The sequence below is a fragment of the Pongo abelii genome, chromosome 7 (genome assembly GCF_028885655.2).
Source record: "Pongo abelii isolate AG06213 chromosome 7, NHGRI_mPonAbe1-v2.0_pri, whole genome shotgun sequence".
Classification (NCBI taxonomy): domain Eukaryota; kingdom Metazoa; phylum Chordata; class Mammalia; order Primates; family Hominidae; genus Pongo; species Pongo abelii.
Genome location: NC_071992.2, coordinates 75763675 through 75781835, shown reverse-complemented (window position 1 = coordinate 75781835; position 18161 = coordinate 75763675). Strand labels below are relative to the sequence as shown.

At 38.5% G+C, this 18161-nt stretch overlaps 1 protein-coding gene across 6 annotated transcripts in view; it reads right to left on the bottom strand.

Moving 5' to 3' along the window:
• Positions 1-18161, bottom strand: part of CHD7 (chromodomain helicase DNA binding protein 7) — a 187821-nt gene that overhangs the window by 70292 nt on the left and 99368 nt on the right. For all 6 annotated transcript variants that reach the window (XM_024251193.3, XM_024251195.3, XM_024251194.3 and 3 more), the window contains exons 3-4: positions 16128-16558; positions 2272-2413 (exon numbers count right to left, since the gene is read on the bottom strand). In XM_024251193.3, the coding sequence (XP_024106961.2) occupies positions 2272-2413; positions 16128-16558 (573 nt within the window). The remainder of the gene's footprint in view (positions 1-2271; positions 2414-16127; positions 16559-18161) is intronic.

The window sequence follows — 18161 nt, the reverse complement described above, 5'->3', positions numbered from 1 at the left end:
TATAAATCTGTGCAATAGTGATGGGGTTAGTTAGCAATGGATACGAGGTCACTTCATATGTAAAAACACCCCAAAATACAATTATAACTCAATTTTATAAAAATTTTTAATGTTACGTGGCTTCTCTAGTTTTAAAATAATAATTGATCTTACATTTATTTTGAGTATCAAGGTTCCTTTTACAATTCCCCAATGTAAAATTAAATTATTTAATACATAATATGTTTCTATTGTGATCTGGTAAACTATTATTATCTGAAAGATTTTTGTGAGTCAAAATGAAATGTAAGAACTGCCTTTAAACCATAATTCGAAACTTCTGAATTGACAATAAAATAATATATCAACTTTTTAAACTTGGATTGCTTTAGAAAAGATACTTAAAACAGGTATAACAAATAGAACATTTAAATGTTTCCATGATCTCACTGTTGCAGTACCTTGTGACACAATTTTGAGTTAGTTAAAATTATATGACATGTACCTTAGTAAATCAATCACAAAACTCAAGAATTTTAATGCTAAGCCCTTCATGCATGTGTTACAGGAAGAAACATAATAAACAACCTGTCAGCATCACTTCCTGTGTCAGACATACCAAGAAAACACAGCTTTCAAAGTCAGATCTTGTGTGGTTGCTTATATTAGCTATTGAACACGTTAACAGTTAGGCCCTAGCCAGTTAGAAAGGATACACCAATGTTCACTTGAATTGATTAGCAGTTTTCTATATTTGAAATGCAGCAAGAAAAAAAAAAAACCCTAAAGCTAGTATTTCATAAGGTCCATCTGAGTCTGAATTAATATAAACAGACTTTTAAAAAAACAATAGCAGTATTTGTGAAAGAATAACATAACAGAATTTCCTCTACTGATGTAAACAAATTCTTAATGTTGTCCAAATACTATTGACATAAAGGTCCTACTTTAAGCAAACATAAATCAGGAGAAAATACCCTTATGGATAAAAATAAAACTCAAAATCATTAAAACACTTGATTCGGTAAGACCAGATCTCAGTAAAAAAAAAAACAAAAATCATTAAAACGCTTTAGTTGTAAAACAGCCTACGCAATTAAAAAATGATATCTACTTACCTTCCCAATATCTTTCCATTGATGTATAAAATAAAATTACATAATAACCCACACTGCCAAATGTATCACTATGTTAGTTACACAACCAAACCAAACTAAACCAAAACATATTCATTCACTTCATCTCTCTCCCCCTCCATTTTAGGTCTAGCTTAAGGCTATTCTGTGAAGTTACAGGTATCAGAGAGTTCTACTCTAACAAACAAAAAGCCAAAGCCAAAAATATCTGAAATTCTTTGGAACGAGCTGCACACTACAAATATTTTGTTTCTGACTGGTGGGGATACAGGTGGAAAGTCCTGAGTGTGTACTAAATAAGAAAAAGTCCAGTAAGCTTCTAGAGGCTGGCTTCCTACTCCAGGACAACTCTTCAGTAACTGCTCCTTGACAACTTAGATGTCATTCACATAAAGTTACATTCCCAGCCATCCCAGTGGACCACACTGGCATGCTTCCAGGGAACCTAACAAGGAAATAATTTTTAACTGTCACGTGTAAGGGTCCTTCTCAGTCCAATCAGTGAAGGCAGTATGCTTTACACACAAGAACCTACATTCCTCACGTTTACTTCAGGGTTAGCATTTCAACTCATTCCTATAAAACTCTCCTAAAGTCAGGAGAATATTCTGCAGAGCTGCCATTTGGAAAGTCACTGGCTTGTTCATAGAAACTTTAGTATTACATGAATTAGATTACATGACTATATCTCAACTTTGTGCCAGATGTCAGAAACTTTAGACAGGCTACTACAAATTATATCTTGATTTTTAATTCTGCAAAATTTAAAAAAGTGACAATCAACCAAACTTTAGAGAAATTTAAAAATGTGAATGAAGCTTTATATGAGCCAGTATATTAACAATATGTTAACCAATATGTTAACAATAACATAAACAGCAAAATATACATTTACAGAAATAAATGAAGAATCTTTGCCTTATTAATTATAGAGTCAAAGATAGCAAAACCAAGCCACTCTTGTCAGGAGTATAATTTCTTGTTCCACACCCGCTCCCCCTCCCCACATCGCTATGGAGATAATGTTCCAGACTACAATAAAGACATCTCAAGAGCATCTCTATAACAAGATAGGGGAGGTCTTGTGTACTTCATACATGGCTAAAGTTACCCATGCTAAATAACCAAGGCTCGGGGATCACAATAATTGTATTACCTGAACACCTGGGTCCTCATCTTCTTCAGGAGGAGGAGATGGTGGGGGTGTTTTGTCTAAGTCTGAATTTTCAGAACCTTCTGTTTTTCCCTTGTTGACCTTTTTCTTCAAAGCACTTGCTTCTGAGTCAGGTTTCTTATTACTAGAATTCAAAGTGGATCGCTTAGTGTTCACTTTTAATGTGTTTCTGCATGTCTCTTATATTTCCCACATTAATATCCCAAAAGTATCAATGACAACTGATAAATCCATACATATTGGCTATTTACAGTTAAATGCAACTCCCAATTAAGTTTTCCTGGCAAAACTCCATATTAATGACTTTTAGCAAATATATGACCTAATTAAAAATAAACTGCATGCAAAAACTAATACCACACATAGTACATTTGTGCAAAATGCCTGCCAGTATATCAAGCCATAATAAAAAATCAGATTAAGAAGTAGTTTTGCTATCAAATTTTTAAGGTACAGAACACTTTTTTTTAATTGTCATGAAAAATGATATCATGATCTTCTCTTTGTGTCTTTTGTGGATAGTTTTACATACTTATTTAAGTATTCTTTTGACCAGTACTAGAAGGTATCCTCTTTTATACCATCCAGTTACATTTTTGTTCAACTTATAATCTTTTAGAATATAATAAAAATACATAGCAATTTCCTGTTGTACATAATTTTAGTTAGTGCTGTGGTCTTAATTAAATATAAGCTTTATTTTGGTGCTATGTTTTTTGAGATAATCACAATTAGTCCTTTTTTTGAAAGACAGTTCTCTGAAATATAAAAATACAGTAAAGCAACCCTAATAAAGTGCATGTTTCATAGTATATTGCTGACAAATGTTATTAGAATTTGAATATTATATAAGGCAAAAGACATAAACTTCAAGAAAAAAATGTTTTACGTTTGCCATTACCTCTAGAACCTTTACCTGACTTTATGTACATTTAGCGCTACCTTCCATTTCTGTTTCCAAATCAGCTCCAATTTTTTTTCATTTTTTGAGACAGAGTTTTGCTCTTGTTGCCCAGGCTGGAGTGCAACGGCGTGCTCTTGGCTCACTGCAACCTCCGCCTCCCAGGTTCAAGCAATTCTCCTGCCTCAGCCTCTCAAGTGGCTGGGATTACAGGCATGCACCACCATGCCCAGCTAATTTTGTATTTTTAGTAGAGACGGGCTTTCACCATGTTGGTCATGCTGGTCTTGAACTCCTGACCTCAGGTGATCCACCTGCCTCGGCCTCCCAAAGTGCTGAGATTTCAGGCATTGAGTCACTGTGCCCGGCCATCAGCTGCAAATTTTCTAACACCAATTACTATTTGTTATCCAACACTGAAAATAATCCAACCTCAGGAATGATTTTTTAAAAAATATTTCTAGGGAGCCTCAAATTCCAATAAATTGTGAAAAACAAAAGCTGTATTTCAAAAACCTTCAAAAATTTTATTTATTGAAGTTTGTAAGTTCTCAGGAAAATGTGCTGACAGAATGCATTAAACAGCATGTTTTTACCCTCAGCTACTACAAAAGGAAGAAGCCAAGATATCTATAGGCTTTTAGAATAAAGCATATGTCATGTAAAATATTTCAAAAGTATTGTTAATAAAGTACCCATCACACACCTAAAATGTATTTTTTCAACTAAATAAAATATTTGATCATCTTAAACTAGTTATTCTTAACACTCAGTTTTATTTTATTTTGTTAACATTTTAGCATAGTAAATAGCTACATAAGAAAATAACAATTCAAGATTATAGCAAATGGCCATTAGGTTTAAAAAGTTATTTTTATTTAAAAGAAAAGAAAAAGGCCATGCTCTAAAAACTTTGTCTCCAAAAGATCCACAGAAAGCATAATATTTTTAAAATTAAAAAAAAAATCCATACAACCGTTCCTCATCCAACTGTCCTAGTGTTTACGCTACACATGGACAGAAGTCTCCCCTACTATGAGGTTCCATTTCCAGCATTTATTTCCGCTCTAACTGCCACAAATTATACAATACTACAGCTGAACACTGGGCCCCTTTCCTTTCATCTGCACGCCAAGAGCAATCAGATTACCCTGGTAACCAGCGGTCACATGACCAGCACCTGCTCTTTTGGCTGGATGCCACTGACTAAAGCCATCTGCTTCCCTCAATCAGCTTTCAAACATTCTCAACACCTGCGCTGCAGTGTTTTGTGGTTTCTTTTATCAAATCAGTGCAAAACTGCTTCCAAAACTTTACATATTTCTCAAATTTGTTTAAATCAGAGGTAGGCCTGTCAAAGAGTTGAACCACTGCCAGGTAAAGTGAGTTGGCAGCTCGCGCTTTTCACGGTGACCTCTCTATACCAGAGCGAAGTACACGGTTTAATTTAGAGGGCTGCCGGGCCCTGCATGCATGGTCCTACAGGAGTAAAAGGCTTACTATCTGGAAACCGACCAGAGCCCAGGTTTGAGGAAACATCAATTTGCTGAAGGAGAGAAGTGCTAATGATTTTCCATCTGCCCTTCCCAAGAATGAACTGTATGGAACCTCCAAGACAGCTGAAAGTCAGACAGGCCCTCTCCAAATGTTTAGACAAAAAGCCTGTAGACAAGGGAAGCACTTATCCCAGATCTGAGTATGGAAAGATTTCTAAACTCATCAGACCTTGCACTATTCATGTTGTTAACGGATAGCTAAGCATTTCCATCCATTAATATACAAATCAAAGAACACTCTAGGAAGTCAAAAAAAAGCAACAAAATCTTCAGTGTCCACCCTACAACATTTCCATCAAGGACAAAATTAAGTTATGTAAATTAAATTGTCTTTGCTACTATTCCGCAATAAGCTAATTGAGATTTTCAACTAAGTGTTGTATTAAAACTGCTTTGCCCAAAAATATCCAAGTCAAGACTTTTCTTTTAACAAACAAAGGTAATCTAGAATGGTGGATATGGGCACTGATTTGAGTCAAGACAAACCTTAGTTCCAGTTCGAACTGTCATTTATAGGCTGTGACCATGGATAAGTTACTTAATTTGTCTGAGCCTCAGTTTCCTCATCTGTGTAAAATAAGGTTAATATTTATACAGTCTTCCAAGATTTATTATGAGGTTTAAATGAGAAAATGGCACAGATAGTTAACATCCACACCCATGTGAAAAACAAGCAGCTGAGTCTGGAAAGTATTCTCCGGTCACGGCTCAGACCCACTTGGGCCGATTCAACTGCAGAGACTTACAGACAGGACCCTGCCTTCACTGAGGATGACTTCATCCAAGCAACATACATAGAAGGAAGAGCCTTCATCGACATTCCTAAGCACTAGCTAAAAGAATAAGCAAGCAAACAGACCCACAGGGCACTCCTCCCCATTCCCATAACCACTGCTTTAGTTCAGACACATATCATTTCCCGCCCAGGCTATTAATCACAACAGCTCCCCACTGCCTCATCACCCTCACGCCCCACGTGCAGGGCTATACAACATCAGACCGGTGGAGAAAGGACATAGAGTCCACATGCATAGTTATCATTTATATCTGTAAGGGTCAAAACTAGTCTTTTAAAATGTCAAACCCAAAACACAGACATATATTCCTCTTCCAAATTACAACAGAAGCTGGAATGTATGAAAAGGGCCACTGTTCTAGATGGGGGGATGAGAATGTCTTTAAGAAGTAACATCCCTTAAACCAACATTGCAATATTGAAGATAAGGCCACTGAGCTGCTTGACGCAGATACAGAACCACAAGACTCCTCTAACAGCTGCAGTGACGGCTACTCATGGGCCCAGCTCAGGCCGACAGCCACATGCCAGCCTGTGAGTTGGAAGAATAACTAGGCCATGTGCAGGGAACACCTGTAAATTCCAGCCCTGAATGGCACCAGCACGAAGAAATCATGTCTGCCCTCATTCCTCTCCTAAACCTGCTCTGTCTCCTGTATTTCCCACCTCAGCATCATGGTAATGCCACCAAAACATCACCTGAAAACTCATCTCAAGTCACCAGAGTAACCAGCTGAAATGCATATCTGACTGGGGGATTCCTCTGTTTCAAACCTCTACATATAATGTCTGAGATTCTCCATATGGGTGTACCAGACCCTTTGCCTCTTACGCTTCCAGGCATACAGAACTATTCCCCAAAACACACATGTATCTCTTCTACTTACACTTTTATCCCAACCTACTCATCTGCAAGACCCTGCGCGGACACCACTCATTCCAAGAAGCATTTCTAATCACCACGGTCTGGATCAGACACGACCTCCTCACTCCACCCACATGTCACATGATGTACCCCATACAAGGGATATATAAAATACACAAAAGTTGGTGGTAATATTACTGCAATGTATTAAAATCAAAGCACTATATGTGTGTCTTTCTCCAACTATCATGTAAGCTCGAGCAGAGAAGAAATTGGGTCTTACTATGTTTGCATTTCTAGAGCCTACTCTGGTAGGTTACTTATAATTGTTAACTGGTCTAGTTACAACAGTACAAGTAATAGCAATAACAACAGCGGAAACATACATAGCCCTGGGTATGTACCAGGCACTACTCTAAATATTTTTCTCATTAACTCATATAAGAAACCCCCACATAGCATCTACCTTGATGAAACGCCTATAAAGCTCAGTAAAATCGGGCTAAAGTTCAAAAAAATAGAGTGAAACCTAGCATTTTTTTAAAAACCAACAGAAAATACCATCTACATACCTTGCCTCCATACTCACAAACTTCTTTTGTGATCCTCATCTGACATCATTACTGATAATGACCAAAAAGCAGGCCATCCCTCCTGAGGCTAGAGAAGCTAGAGAGACACGGAGCCATCCACTCACGAGGCTAGAGAGATGTAGAGTCACCCACTCACGAGGCTAGAGAGACGCGGAGCCAACCTCTCCGGAGGCCAGAGAGATGCAGAGCCATCCACTCGTGAGGCTAGAGAGACTCAGAGCCATCTATTCATGAGGCTAGAGAGACGTGGAACCATTCACTCACGAGGCTAGAGAGACGTAAAGCCATCCACTTGTGAGGCTAAAGAGACACGGAGCCATCCACTCATGAGGCTAGAGACTGAGACACAGAACCATCCACTCATGAAGCAAGACAATGAGATACAGAGCCATCTACTCCTCATTTTAGACAAGCCCTTGTAATCAGATGGAGAACATTTTCTGAGGATGCTGCTGGAGGTGTGAAGGGCCACTGCTCCTTCTCCAGCCTTACTTACATTTCCCATTTCATCATGAGAATTGGGTTACACTGGTGGGTAGTTGGATGTGCTCAGGGTCCATTGCTAAGTGACCAAGGTCTTAAGTTCTGCAATCACCCCCAATGGCACCAAGGCATACACCAACTTAATGCAAACTCTTAGAAGCAGGCATTAGAAGAACACAAACTTTATATTCAGAGAGCAGTATTTGTCGCATGGAGAGATAGTCTAGGCAATCTACCTTTATGCAAGGAGTCATGTTCAGCTTACAACTGTAAGTTCGTAAGGACGGCCTAGTGCTATTACCTGAAAAAGGGTTGGATGGATTCAGTATAGATAACCAATACCTTCTGTTGGCTTTCTAAACAAAGCTTGATACAAACGGCCATAATTTACTGGAAAGCCAGGTAGCTGCCCTGATTTATTACAAAAGAGAACACAGTTAAACATTGATTAGTGTTGGCCTAATAGATTTAAGTCCTGAATAGAAAGAAAACTTGAAAAAGAACCACATTGTGGACCCAAATGTGATGGGAATATGGTCAGCTAATGGGACTGTCTGGACAATGGGAAGGAGTTCTTAATCGAACAGTCTCTTCAAATGGGATAAGTTAGTGAAGTTTCTCACCATATTGGGAAAAATTAACCTTGAGGCTTAGGTCATGAGAATTAATCAGGTTTGTTTTCAGAGACTCAAGCTTCTCCAAAATGTTACATTATAATCTTTTTAAGGAGTGAAAGGTATTAAAGCATATTCTTACACTTTATATCCTGAAAAGACTTTTGAATAAAGAAATGAACCTAATGGATAAGAAGTAAAAGAGATGTTTTTGTGGCATGGGATGCCACACAGAATGTGATGCAGGGTGTTTGTGGCAAAATACAACTCTAAGATGATCTGAGCTGCCACACTAAAACACACGGCTAGATGGTAGAGGCCAAGGGCTCAATACTGGCAGAGGAGAGTGTCTAGCCTCTTAAGAGCAGAGGATTTCCTTTAGGCCCTGTCTACTATTTGGTTAAGTTTTTTAGACAATGAAAAAGAAAATTAAAAGACAAAAAGGCAAACTAAAAAAAGATAAAGTATGAAGTTCTAAAAAGCCAATTAAAGCAGCATAAAATCTGGTACATCATAGAGTAAAATCAACCCCACAAAATAAAAATTTTAAAGAAAGTTCTAAGACTAAAATTTAACAGCTAAACTAGAATGTAATAAAATGCAGACAACAGAATAAACTAATGAGGAAGGGGACAGATCAAACTCTGAATGGCAGATAATAAACTCAGAGGTCAACAACTTCACACCAAGACATCCAGCACCCTTTTGGCGAAGGCCCCACTAGCGCTCAGTGCGTTGCCCAGATGTCTGCAATCCTGCACCCAGCAGCCTCAGGCACCCTCGGTTCTCAGGCGTCTGGCCTGGCACCCACATGCTTCACTCCAAGCAGGTGCCTCGCCACCCTCAACTCCTAAGCCCCAGCCACAAATTCTTTACCCTACTCTTCCAGTTGAAAAAGAAAGAGGAGAGCTGTTAGCAGGAAAGGAAGAGGGAAGAATTCTGTTTTACTGATGGACAATAAATGTACAAGTTCAATGAAGAATTATTAATAAATGTTTTAAGTTCTTTAAAATTAGTCACCATCTGGGTACATTGGCTCACACCTGTAAATCCAGCACTTTGGGAAGCCAACTCAGGTGGACCGCTTGAGGACAGGAGTTCGAGACCAGCCTGGGTAACACGACAAAACCTCATCTCTATAAAAAATACAAAAAAGCCTCTGTAGGTCTGGATTTGAAAGAATCAAAAAATAAAAATAAAAAAAAGAGAGACTGAGGTGGGAGGAGGGGAGGACTGCTTGAGCCCAGGAGGCTGAGGCTGCAGTGAGCTGAGACTGTGTTACTGCACTTTGGCCTAGACGACAGAGCAAGACCCTGTCTCAAAAAAAAAAAAGTCACCTGAGGCTGGGTGCAGTGACTCACACCTGTAATCCCAGCACTTTGCAAGACCAAGGTAGGCAGATCACTTGAGGATAGGCGTTTGAGACCAGCCTGGTCAACATGGTGAAGCCCCAACTCTACTAAAAATACAAAAATTAGCAGGGCGTGGTGGTGCATGCCTGTAGACCCAAGCTACTAGGGAGGCTGAGGCAGTAGAATCGCTTGAACCTGAGGTTGCAGTGAGCCGAGATCATGCCACTGCCCTCCAGCCTGAGCAACAGAGCGAGTCTGTCTCAAAAAAAAAAAGAAAGAAAAGAAAGAAAATCTACAAGTTACCAAGTTTTATGGATTAAATTCAGATCTGCCAGAAGTAACATGGAAAAGAAGTCTAGTTAGCTAATGTGTTATCTGATCACAGAAGCTTAACACAGACGTTTAACACTTTGGCTACGTGGCATCACCTGGCATTATAATGGAAGCCTAACTCCCACGAAATTATATTGTTCCTATAGAAGTCAGGGCTACAAATAAAAATTAGTATTCTAATGGAAGTTGAAGGGTGTTGTCTTACTTAAAAAAAGTGCCTTTTTTCTTGATTCACACTCTCCATTTCCTAGATATAACAAAGAATTAAACCAATTAGACACTACAAAACTGACACAAAAAACAGGCCTTTCAATGGCCTTTTATCATAGTGTATCTTTCCAAGTGCCAAACTATAGGGCACACATTTGACTCCCTGTGCCACATTTTAAGATGCCACTCTTATTCATGCACAGCAATCCTATGAAGTAGGAAGGGGGACTCTGGCAGTCAGAACCCCCTCCCTAGATTCATCATTATGGTCTCTAATCTGCCAGGGAAGCTAACACAACAAATGAGCCATGCTGCCCACCCACATTTCAATCAGGTGCCTCAGGTGAGATGAGACTTTGGCAGATTAAATAAATGGTAAAAACAACAAAGAAGAAAATATCACCATCCACCCCAACAGGAGAAACCAAACTCGCACAAAATTATATTATTCCTACAGAAGTCAGGGCTACACATAAAATTAGTATCCTATGGAAGTTTAAGGGTGTTGTCCAACTTAAAAAAAAAAAAGAACAGTGTCTTTTTTCTTGATTTGCACTCTCCATTTCCTATTTAATGTCTGAATGCTAAGTCACATAGACTTCGTAACATAAAGGTGGCTGAAGTGAGGGCTGGCATTTCAGATGACTGATGCTCTGCACCACAGTGGCTTTGCACAAGCACCCGAAGACTGCCTTCGTCCATGCAGAAGACAACTAACATAAAGATCTTTACATATCAGGTGCAATTTGCATTTGTACAAATTGCATTTGTACAGAATTTCATTTTTCAATAGCACTTCATTTTCACATATATAGACTTATTTAAATAAAAGATAAAATCAGCCTATGATTCCTTCTGCTCTTTACCTGCCAGCCCTAACATCATAACCACATCTACTGTATGGCAACATACGCTCCACCCAAAAATTCCATTTAGGACTTTCAAGGAATGTGTCTCCAGAAAAATCTCCCTTTAACATCCCACTGCGGCTCACGGCCTCCTCACATCTGAACTTCCATTTGATAGGTGCAGTGGAAGCTGAAAGTGGGATCTACACCACCTTCTCCCATATAAACCAAAGTGGCAACAAGGCCACTGCTTTGGAGTCCACTGCAGTTCACTGGATGGGCAGAAACAAATTTCCAGCAGGCCCAGTGTAGCCCACCCTGCATCTGGCACAGACCATGAGTTGGCAAACTTGCTTTCAAGGTCAGTATTATTAGGCAATCTCTTCCCTTGATGGATATGAACTGAAACACACATGTCAAAGACACCGGGGTCTGTACTAAAAGCGGCTGATGACTCTCTCACCCTGCTTACTCAGCCGGTTTAAGATGAAATTAAATAGAGGAAGGGCCACAATGGGGCCACTGATGCTGGCTGGCAAAAGGAAGGCCTTGAGGTGGTTACCCTAAAGGAAAGAAGGATTTGGGATTTAAAAGATCCTATGGTCCTTTTGTTGAAGAAAAGACAGCCTTTGAGACAGCAGGAAAAGGAGCACAGGCTTGGATTTAATGAACCAGAGACTGGGTAAGACAGGTCGGGAGACAGAGCCACACTATGTTCATGGGCACCAACACTGAAAGGGCTCAAAGATTCATTTATCATCACACACATAGAAATCTCTACCCTTTTGCACAGGCACAGGGTGCAAAACATTTAGTTCTGTCTTTTCAAATGTCCAATGTCTTCCATCAAGAGTAAATCATAGCATGTGAGTAAAATAAAGAATAAGAAAATCATCAGGACAGCTACAAAAAAAAAAAAATCAAAGGAAGGCTGAGGGTTTAATTTATTTTATTACCCATGTACCTGACAGGAAGATACCTGACTATCTAGGTTTTTGTACTTACTACCAAAACTAGCATAATGGGTTACTTTTGTGCCTAATCTCTATTAAGAAATTTTACATATACAAGAGTACACCATAAAATATGTATTAGTTTATAAAAATACACCACCATTGGACTTGATGGCTGAGTAAAAGTATTTCTCAGGTAAACATTGCTACTCTGTAAGCTCATAACTGAGAAAACAATATTTGAAAAGCTGAGCTCCTCAGAGAAAGCTGCTAAATAAATACTATTACTATTAATGATAATGATAGTATGATTTGCAAAAAGCACCCTCACATGTTTCTGGTACTATATGTGTTTTTTTAAAATAAGAGTAGTATGTAAAAATAAAACTTCACTCTGAATTGAAAAATAACATTTTAGTTTTCTACTAAGTTTAATACTAGGGACAGAGTATAGAGCAAGGAATGAAAGGCATTCCTAGAAACTGCATTAGCAGCAAGTCTGTGTTGTTTCATTTAACTTAAGCTTCAGTAGTCAAGTCACAATCTTTGGCCAAGTTCCCTTCTTTCTGTACATTCAAAGAATCTTTATATAGCTAAATGGACCATTAAATCCTTCAAGAGTCATTCAAAGGAAGCACTTCCTCCAAATTCTTTCTCATCTCATAAGGCACATGCATGCACAACAGAAAATGCATTGAAAAGGATGCAAATCCTCATATTCCAGCTCCAGAATCCTTCCATATGCAAAACGGCATCCTCTCCAACCCACAAATGTTTTCGCTGTTATTTTCAATATTAACAACGAATATCTGAAAGCTGTAAGGACAACTGGGGAGAACACTAGAAAAATTGATAGAAAAAATATATATTTAACATAAAACGGGAAAGGGAAAAAAGATACAGCCTGATTAGAGAATAGGAATGTGGCCCGTTTTTCTCATCAAGGTTTTACATGTCTTTTTCTGTGATGCTGAACATCTTTTCCTGCTTCACCACCACTCTATGTAACAGTTTCTGGGCAGATTCTTTTAGGTCCTCCTGCAGAGGAAAGACATGTATGATCATATTTGAGTTGTCAAAAAGGCCAGTTCTCTGGGAATGGTCACAAATTCAAGCTTCTGCCATTTTACAGAACAAGATGGGGTGCCAGGCAGTGAGGAGACACACGAGGAAAATCAGCCCCTGACAACAGGCCAGCCTTCACATGTCCTTTACCATGGTGAGTGTAAGTGATGCAGACCAAGCTCTCTCCCTGACAGTGACACAGCACAGAGAAAGCTAGAGCACCCTCGGGCCGATTCCTTTACCTCCAGCTCAAAGAACAGCACACTTGTTTGTACAACACAGCAATGACATGGCATACAGGGCTGTGGAGTAAAGATGTAAGCAGTTCTGTGCTAAATTTTTCATTTCAGTTCTGTTTATTCCCTCTATTTTAGCTCTCTGTAGGAAAATTATTTTCTGTATAAACAAATTCATCAAGTTAACTTATTCAAGGCTGGAAATAACTGGTATCACATAACATTTTGCAAAACAAAATTGCCACTGTTGTATTCCAGTGCTTAAAAGCAAACTGCTACAGCAATTCAAACCCAGTACTAACATAACCCAAACCCCCTATTACCTTCATCACTGCATATTCAATTTACATAATTATTCTACTATGCTATTCAGAATTTACATGTAGTTGTATGCACTCTAGTTATCCTTGCTCCAGGGATGCTGTTTCCTTTCTACACTTAGTAGAACAAGGAGACCACAATGCGACATACTCAATTTATCAGATCAAGAGAAACAATGAGGTTCAACAAAATAATGGTCTGGTTTGTTAATTTACTTAAAACCTCAGTTCAACTACCGTATGCTTGGACAGCCATCCCTGTTTGACTGTCAACAACAGGGAAGTTCAAGAATGTCCTTACCACACTTCATTGTAAATCAGAGTGGCCCTATAAGTGGTCAAGTGACCAGGGCCAACAGAGGTGCCACCAACACTCTTTGTGCCCCGCCCCCAAGTGTGGCATCCTAAGTCTTTGGGCCACACTGCAGCAGCTCCCGTTTAACCTGTAAATCCGTAGGCTCATCAGACGTGTTCCATCCAATTATTTTCACACCACTTGGGGTAAAAATAACTGTTGCCTATAGCAGGCATTGACTGTGACTATTAATCAAAAGCGGCAGGAAGGGGGAAGTTACTAGACGCTTTTTCAGAGAAAATACACCCTTTTCTTCCTACCAAAAGCTTGTGACTGGTGCAAAGCCAACACTCAGATTCAGTAATGCCAAACACTTACTCTGCATAGACTCTGATTCATACTTCAGGGTGGACAGCAAGCCTATGAGGCTTGCACTGAATGTTTCTCTAGTGGATAAACACAGGGTCTATATCTGCACCAGGAAGACATGGCATGCCTGCGACTAACTAGATTTGGTGCTCCAACTTTCAAAGTTTCTTACAGTTGTTGGGGAAATTTTAACAAATTTCATTGTTAAATACAGCATTTTAATATCTGCCCCAAAGGACTCTACAAGAGGTAACGGTATGCTAAGTAAGTTTTTAAACACAGAGCCAGTCTGATGTAGATTCAGAACTTAAAAAGATATACTTGGAAATTCATAACAATATCCAATATAGAGTGTTATTTTCTTTTTTTAATCCATTTTTACCATTAGGTGATAAATTTAAAAATTAAGATGAAAGCTGGAATCAGATATATATCTTGATGCTAAGATTAATATTGATGATGTATTTCCTGAGCTCCAAAAAGCTTCTTTAGAACACAGACTCCTATGTTTTAAGTTAAAGAAAAAAGATTATATTCTTTTTAAGATTTTTGCTTTGATTTCTTTCTCCTTGGGAGAAATAAGCTTATGCTTTCTCCTACCAAAAGCATATACTTAGATTTAGGTAATTACTTATTTTTTAAACTACCTCATAAAGTCACACTAAAATTCTACCCATGTCTTTCTTCCTCATCCTTGCATCCCTAACTCTTAAAACAGTACCTGCAAATAATAAGCACTTAATATTTCTTAAATAAAAACAAATTTTATAATGTGTTAAGTTTAAAAACATGTTCACAAAGAGGGGGAAAAAAGTGATGGTTTTCAATTAGGAGACCACTCACTGAGGCATCAATGAAAATTCACAAGTAAATGCAAATATTAAGTTATCTGTAAGACTGAGCTACTGAATGTAATTCAGTTACTTTGGCACCATAAAAGGTGTTGAGGGCAAAATTTCCTAAATGGCTATGATCCAAACTTTTAAAACATCATATAATAATGTATTTGGAGTTGTTTAGATTATTTTTAGCAGGAAGTTGCAAGTCCAAGTTTGTCCTTTCACTTCAAGGCAACATCTTTCTAGCCACAAAATTAATCTCCTCTGTTTGTGTACTTGGGCATGCACACACAGGGCAGCAATCTCAAAAAGTTCACAGCAAATGCAGAACTGACTGTGTGCATGCACAGGTGTGTGTTTACACGTGCACATGAGGGTAGAGGGTGGGCGTGTTTTCTAATGGAGTTTGCAAACAGATTCGGATTAACCAAGGCTGACCATAGTTCCATCTGGAAACTATATTTTCTAACATGAGCCACATTCTGAAAAATAGATTCAGATGTCTGGAACTGGTTCAGAACAGTTGTAAGAAACATTCACTACAAATGAAAAAAATTAGTCTTCAATGTCTTCTCCTCTCAGTTTTTCTTACCAAATAAATATGCTTTTTGGGGGAGCGGTCAGAGAATTGATGGGGGGAATATGGAGCGAAAGAGGGTCTTCCCTAGAAACTAAAATTCATGCTACTCTTGAATGCATATCCAATGGACAAGTACTATTTGATTTCTCTTGCGCTGCTCACTAGGATTTCAACCCTGCTCCTGGAAGGCTTACTCCGCCAAGTGGAGAGAATTAACAATCCTAGTTCAACCTCTGGGAAGAAGGGCTGGAATGCTTAGTGAAATATAGTGACCTTTCTTCTATAATCCTTCTTATCCAGTTTTATATCATCACTGAAAATGAGATTGCTGGTCTATTCTTACAAATAATTATACTGCTAACTTCATTCCATTTGCTAAATGATAAGTTTTCATAAAAATATAAAAAATTGATTTTTAATTTGTATCCATCAACAGTTCACAACAATAAGTCCTAACTTGCAGAATGCGTAAAAGCCTTAGCTTTTTAGTGTGGATATTAGGGAAAGAAGCTCAATGATGACAAAAATCACTGTGTCCCCTCCCACCCCTCATTTCATAGGCTGTAACTATTCGGCGCTAATTTCTGTACTCTCAATGTTTTGCAGTTGTTTTTTCTGCCCACAGCCTACCTTGACTTTTTGCTGGATTTGGATTTTGGCGTGGCAGTTTTTGCTTTCTTTTCCTTTGGCTCTTTGGGAATCTTAGGGGCTTTCGGGGTCTTGGGTTCCTTGGGCTCTTTTTTCTCCTTGGGTTCTTTCGGTTCCTTCGGGTCTTTTTTTGCCTTTGACCTTTTCTTTTTCTTTTTTTCTTCTTGGGACCCATCCAGTGAGTTCCTATTTAGTTCTTGGTTATCTACCCCATCAGGGAAGTCATCTTTACCAAAACCTTTACTGGGATCCTCTGCTACAATGTGGTTGTTTTTCTTTTTCTTCTTCTTTTGTTGTGGCTGCTGTTCTATTGATGGCAGGTAATCATCACTCTTCACTAGCTGAGCATTCGGTCCACTAACCTGAGTCATATCCGGCACTGGTTTCTCTAGAAAGGGCTCCGACGGGGAATGCTAAGAGACACAAATAGGAATTGAAATTAGTTTATCATTCTTCACAGTAAAGAAAAGAACTGAAAGTTAGTGGCTGATGTTTCTGAAACTCATTCTATACTCAAGTAGCAAATATTTTTCCAACTATACAGTTGTAGAATCTATCATCTTCTCTCATCCAAAAAAAATGTATGTTTAAGAGACAATCTTTTAGGAAAGAAAGTTTTAAAATAGCACTTTAGTTAATACAGTAAAAAAAATCAGTTCAGGAAGTAAAAACTCACTCAACTGAAGACACTGTCCGTTTTTTAAACAGCCTACATGAAAATGGTGAATGGCAAAACAGCAGCAAAACTAAGCCACAAAGAATACATCTAAGTTGAGTTCTAGCCCCATGTGGGAATGGGAGCTCAAATAAAAGGTATATAATTTAGCCATTTTTAAAATGAGCAAGTATACTGAACATTGCAAGATTCTAGTACTGTGAAAGTCTGAAATAAAAGTGTAAACATAACACATAAATCTTATACAAGTCATTTCTGGTTTAAAAAACATTAAAATATCAAATTAAAAGCACATACCCAAACTTGATGATTTTGGATTGGTGAAATTTCTTGCATTGACATGAAAGGTGGAACATGTTTTTCTTAACCTCTTTAAGCGTTATATTTCAAAATTTCACCAAGAGAGAAATAACCCAAATAAATTAATGTGACATGCCTTTGGGAGGTTCTTGACATTCACTAGGGATACACCCAGAGACTATCTTAAATAGAGTAGAAAAATAACCACATTTAGGATGGGATTCTGAGTGGTCAGCCAAGATCAGAGGAAGTGACTCCTGCACACAACAGCCTCCCTCATAGCTCACCATCCAAACCAGAGTAGGCCTGCCTGGATTATCATCTATACCATAAATTATGACATCCAACGAACATTTATATTTCAACAAAATACTTGAAAATATTAAATCTACATATGTCTCTCATTTCCTGCCTTTCTCATATGCTTCTTCTGGCATGTAACACTAACCGTAATATAAACGATCTACTATGTGCCAGGCATATATGCTTTACAGCGTGGTACCATTCAATCCTCACACCAGTCCTAAGCGTTAGGTGATTCTTCTAATTTTATAGTTGAAGACACCGCCACTCTAAGATGAAGTAACTTGCTCGAGGAGGTACAGATGTTAAGTGACAGAACTGAGACTGACATCAGAGCCAATAGCTCCAGAGTCCTCACTCCTCAGCACATGACCTATAGAAGAGGAGCAGGCAGGCGAGCCCAGGCCCACACCTCCAGAGCCTCGTGACTACTGTACACGCCAAGGCTTACTACGAGAAAAGGAGGAAGGTTAGAATCAAACATTAAAATACAGGTACTGTATTCCAATACACCTAATATTGATTGAGCAGCTATTTGATGCCATGCACCAAGCTAGGTTATGTTTGCTAGATGTGTTAATTCCCCTGAATCTCACAACAAAAAAGTGATAATTTACCCCCATCTTTCAGAAAGGAAAAGACCAAGAAAGTGGTGTGGCCACCCCAGGTCACACAGTTAGTGACGGAGCTAAGATTTGAATCTAGTTTCCTAACTCTAGTACTTTCTGATTCTGTCC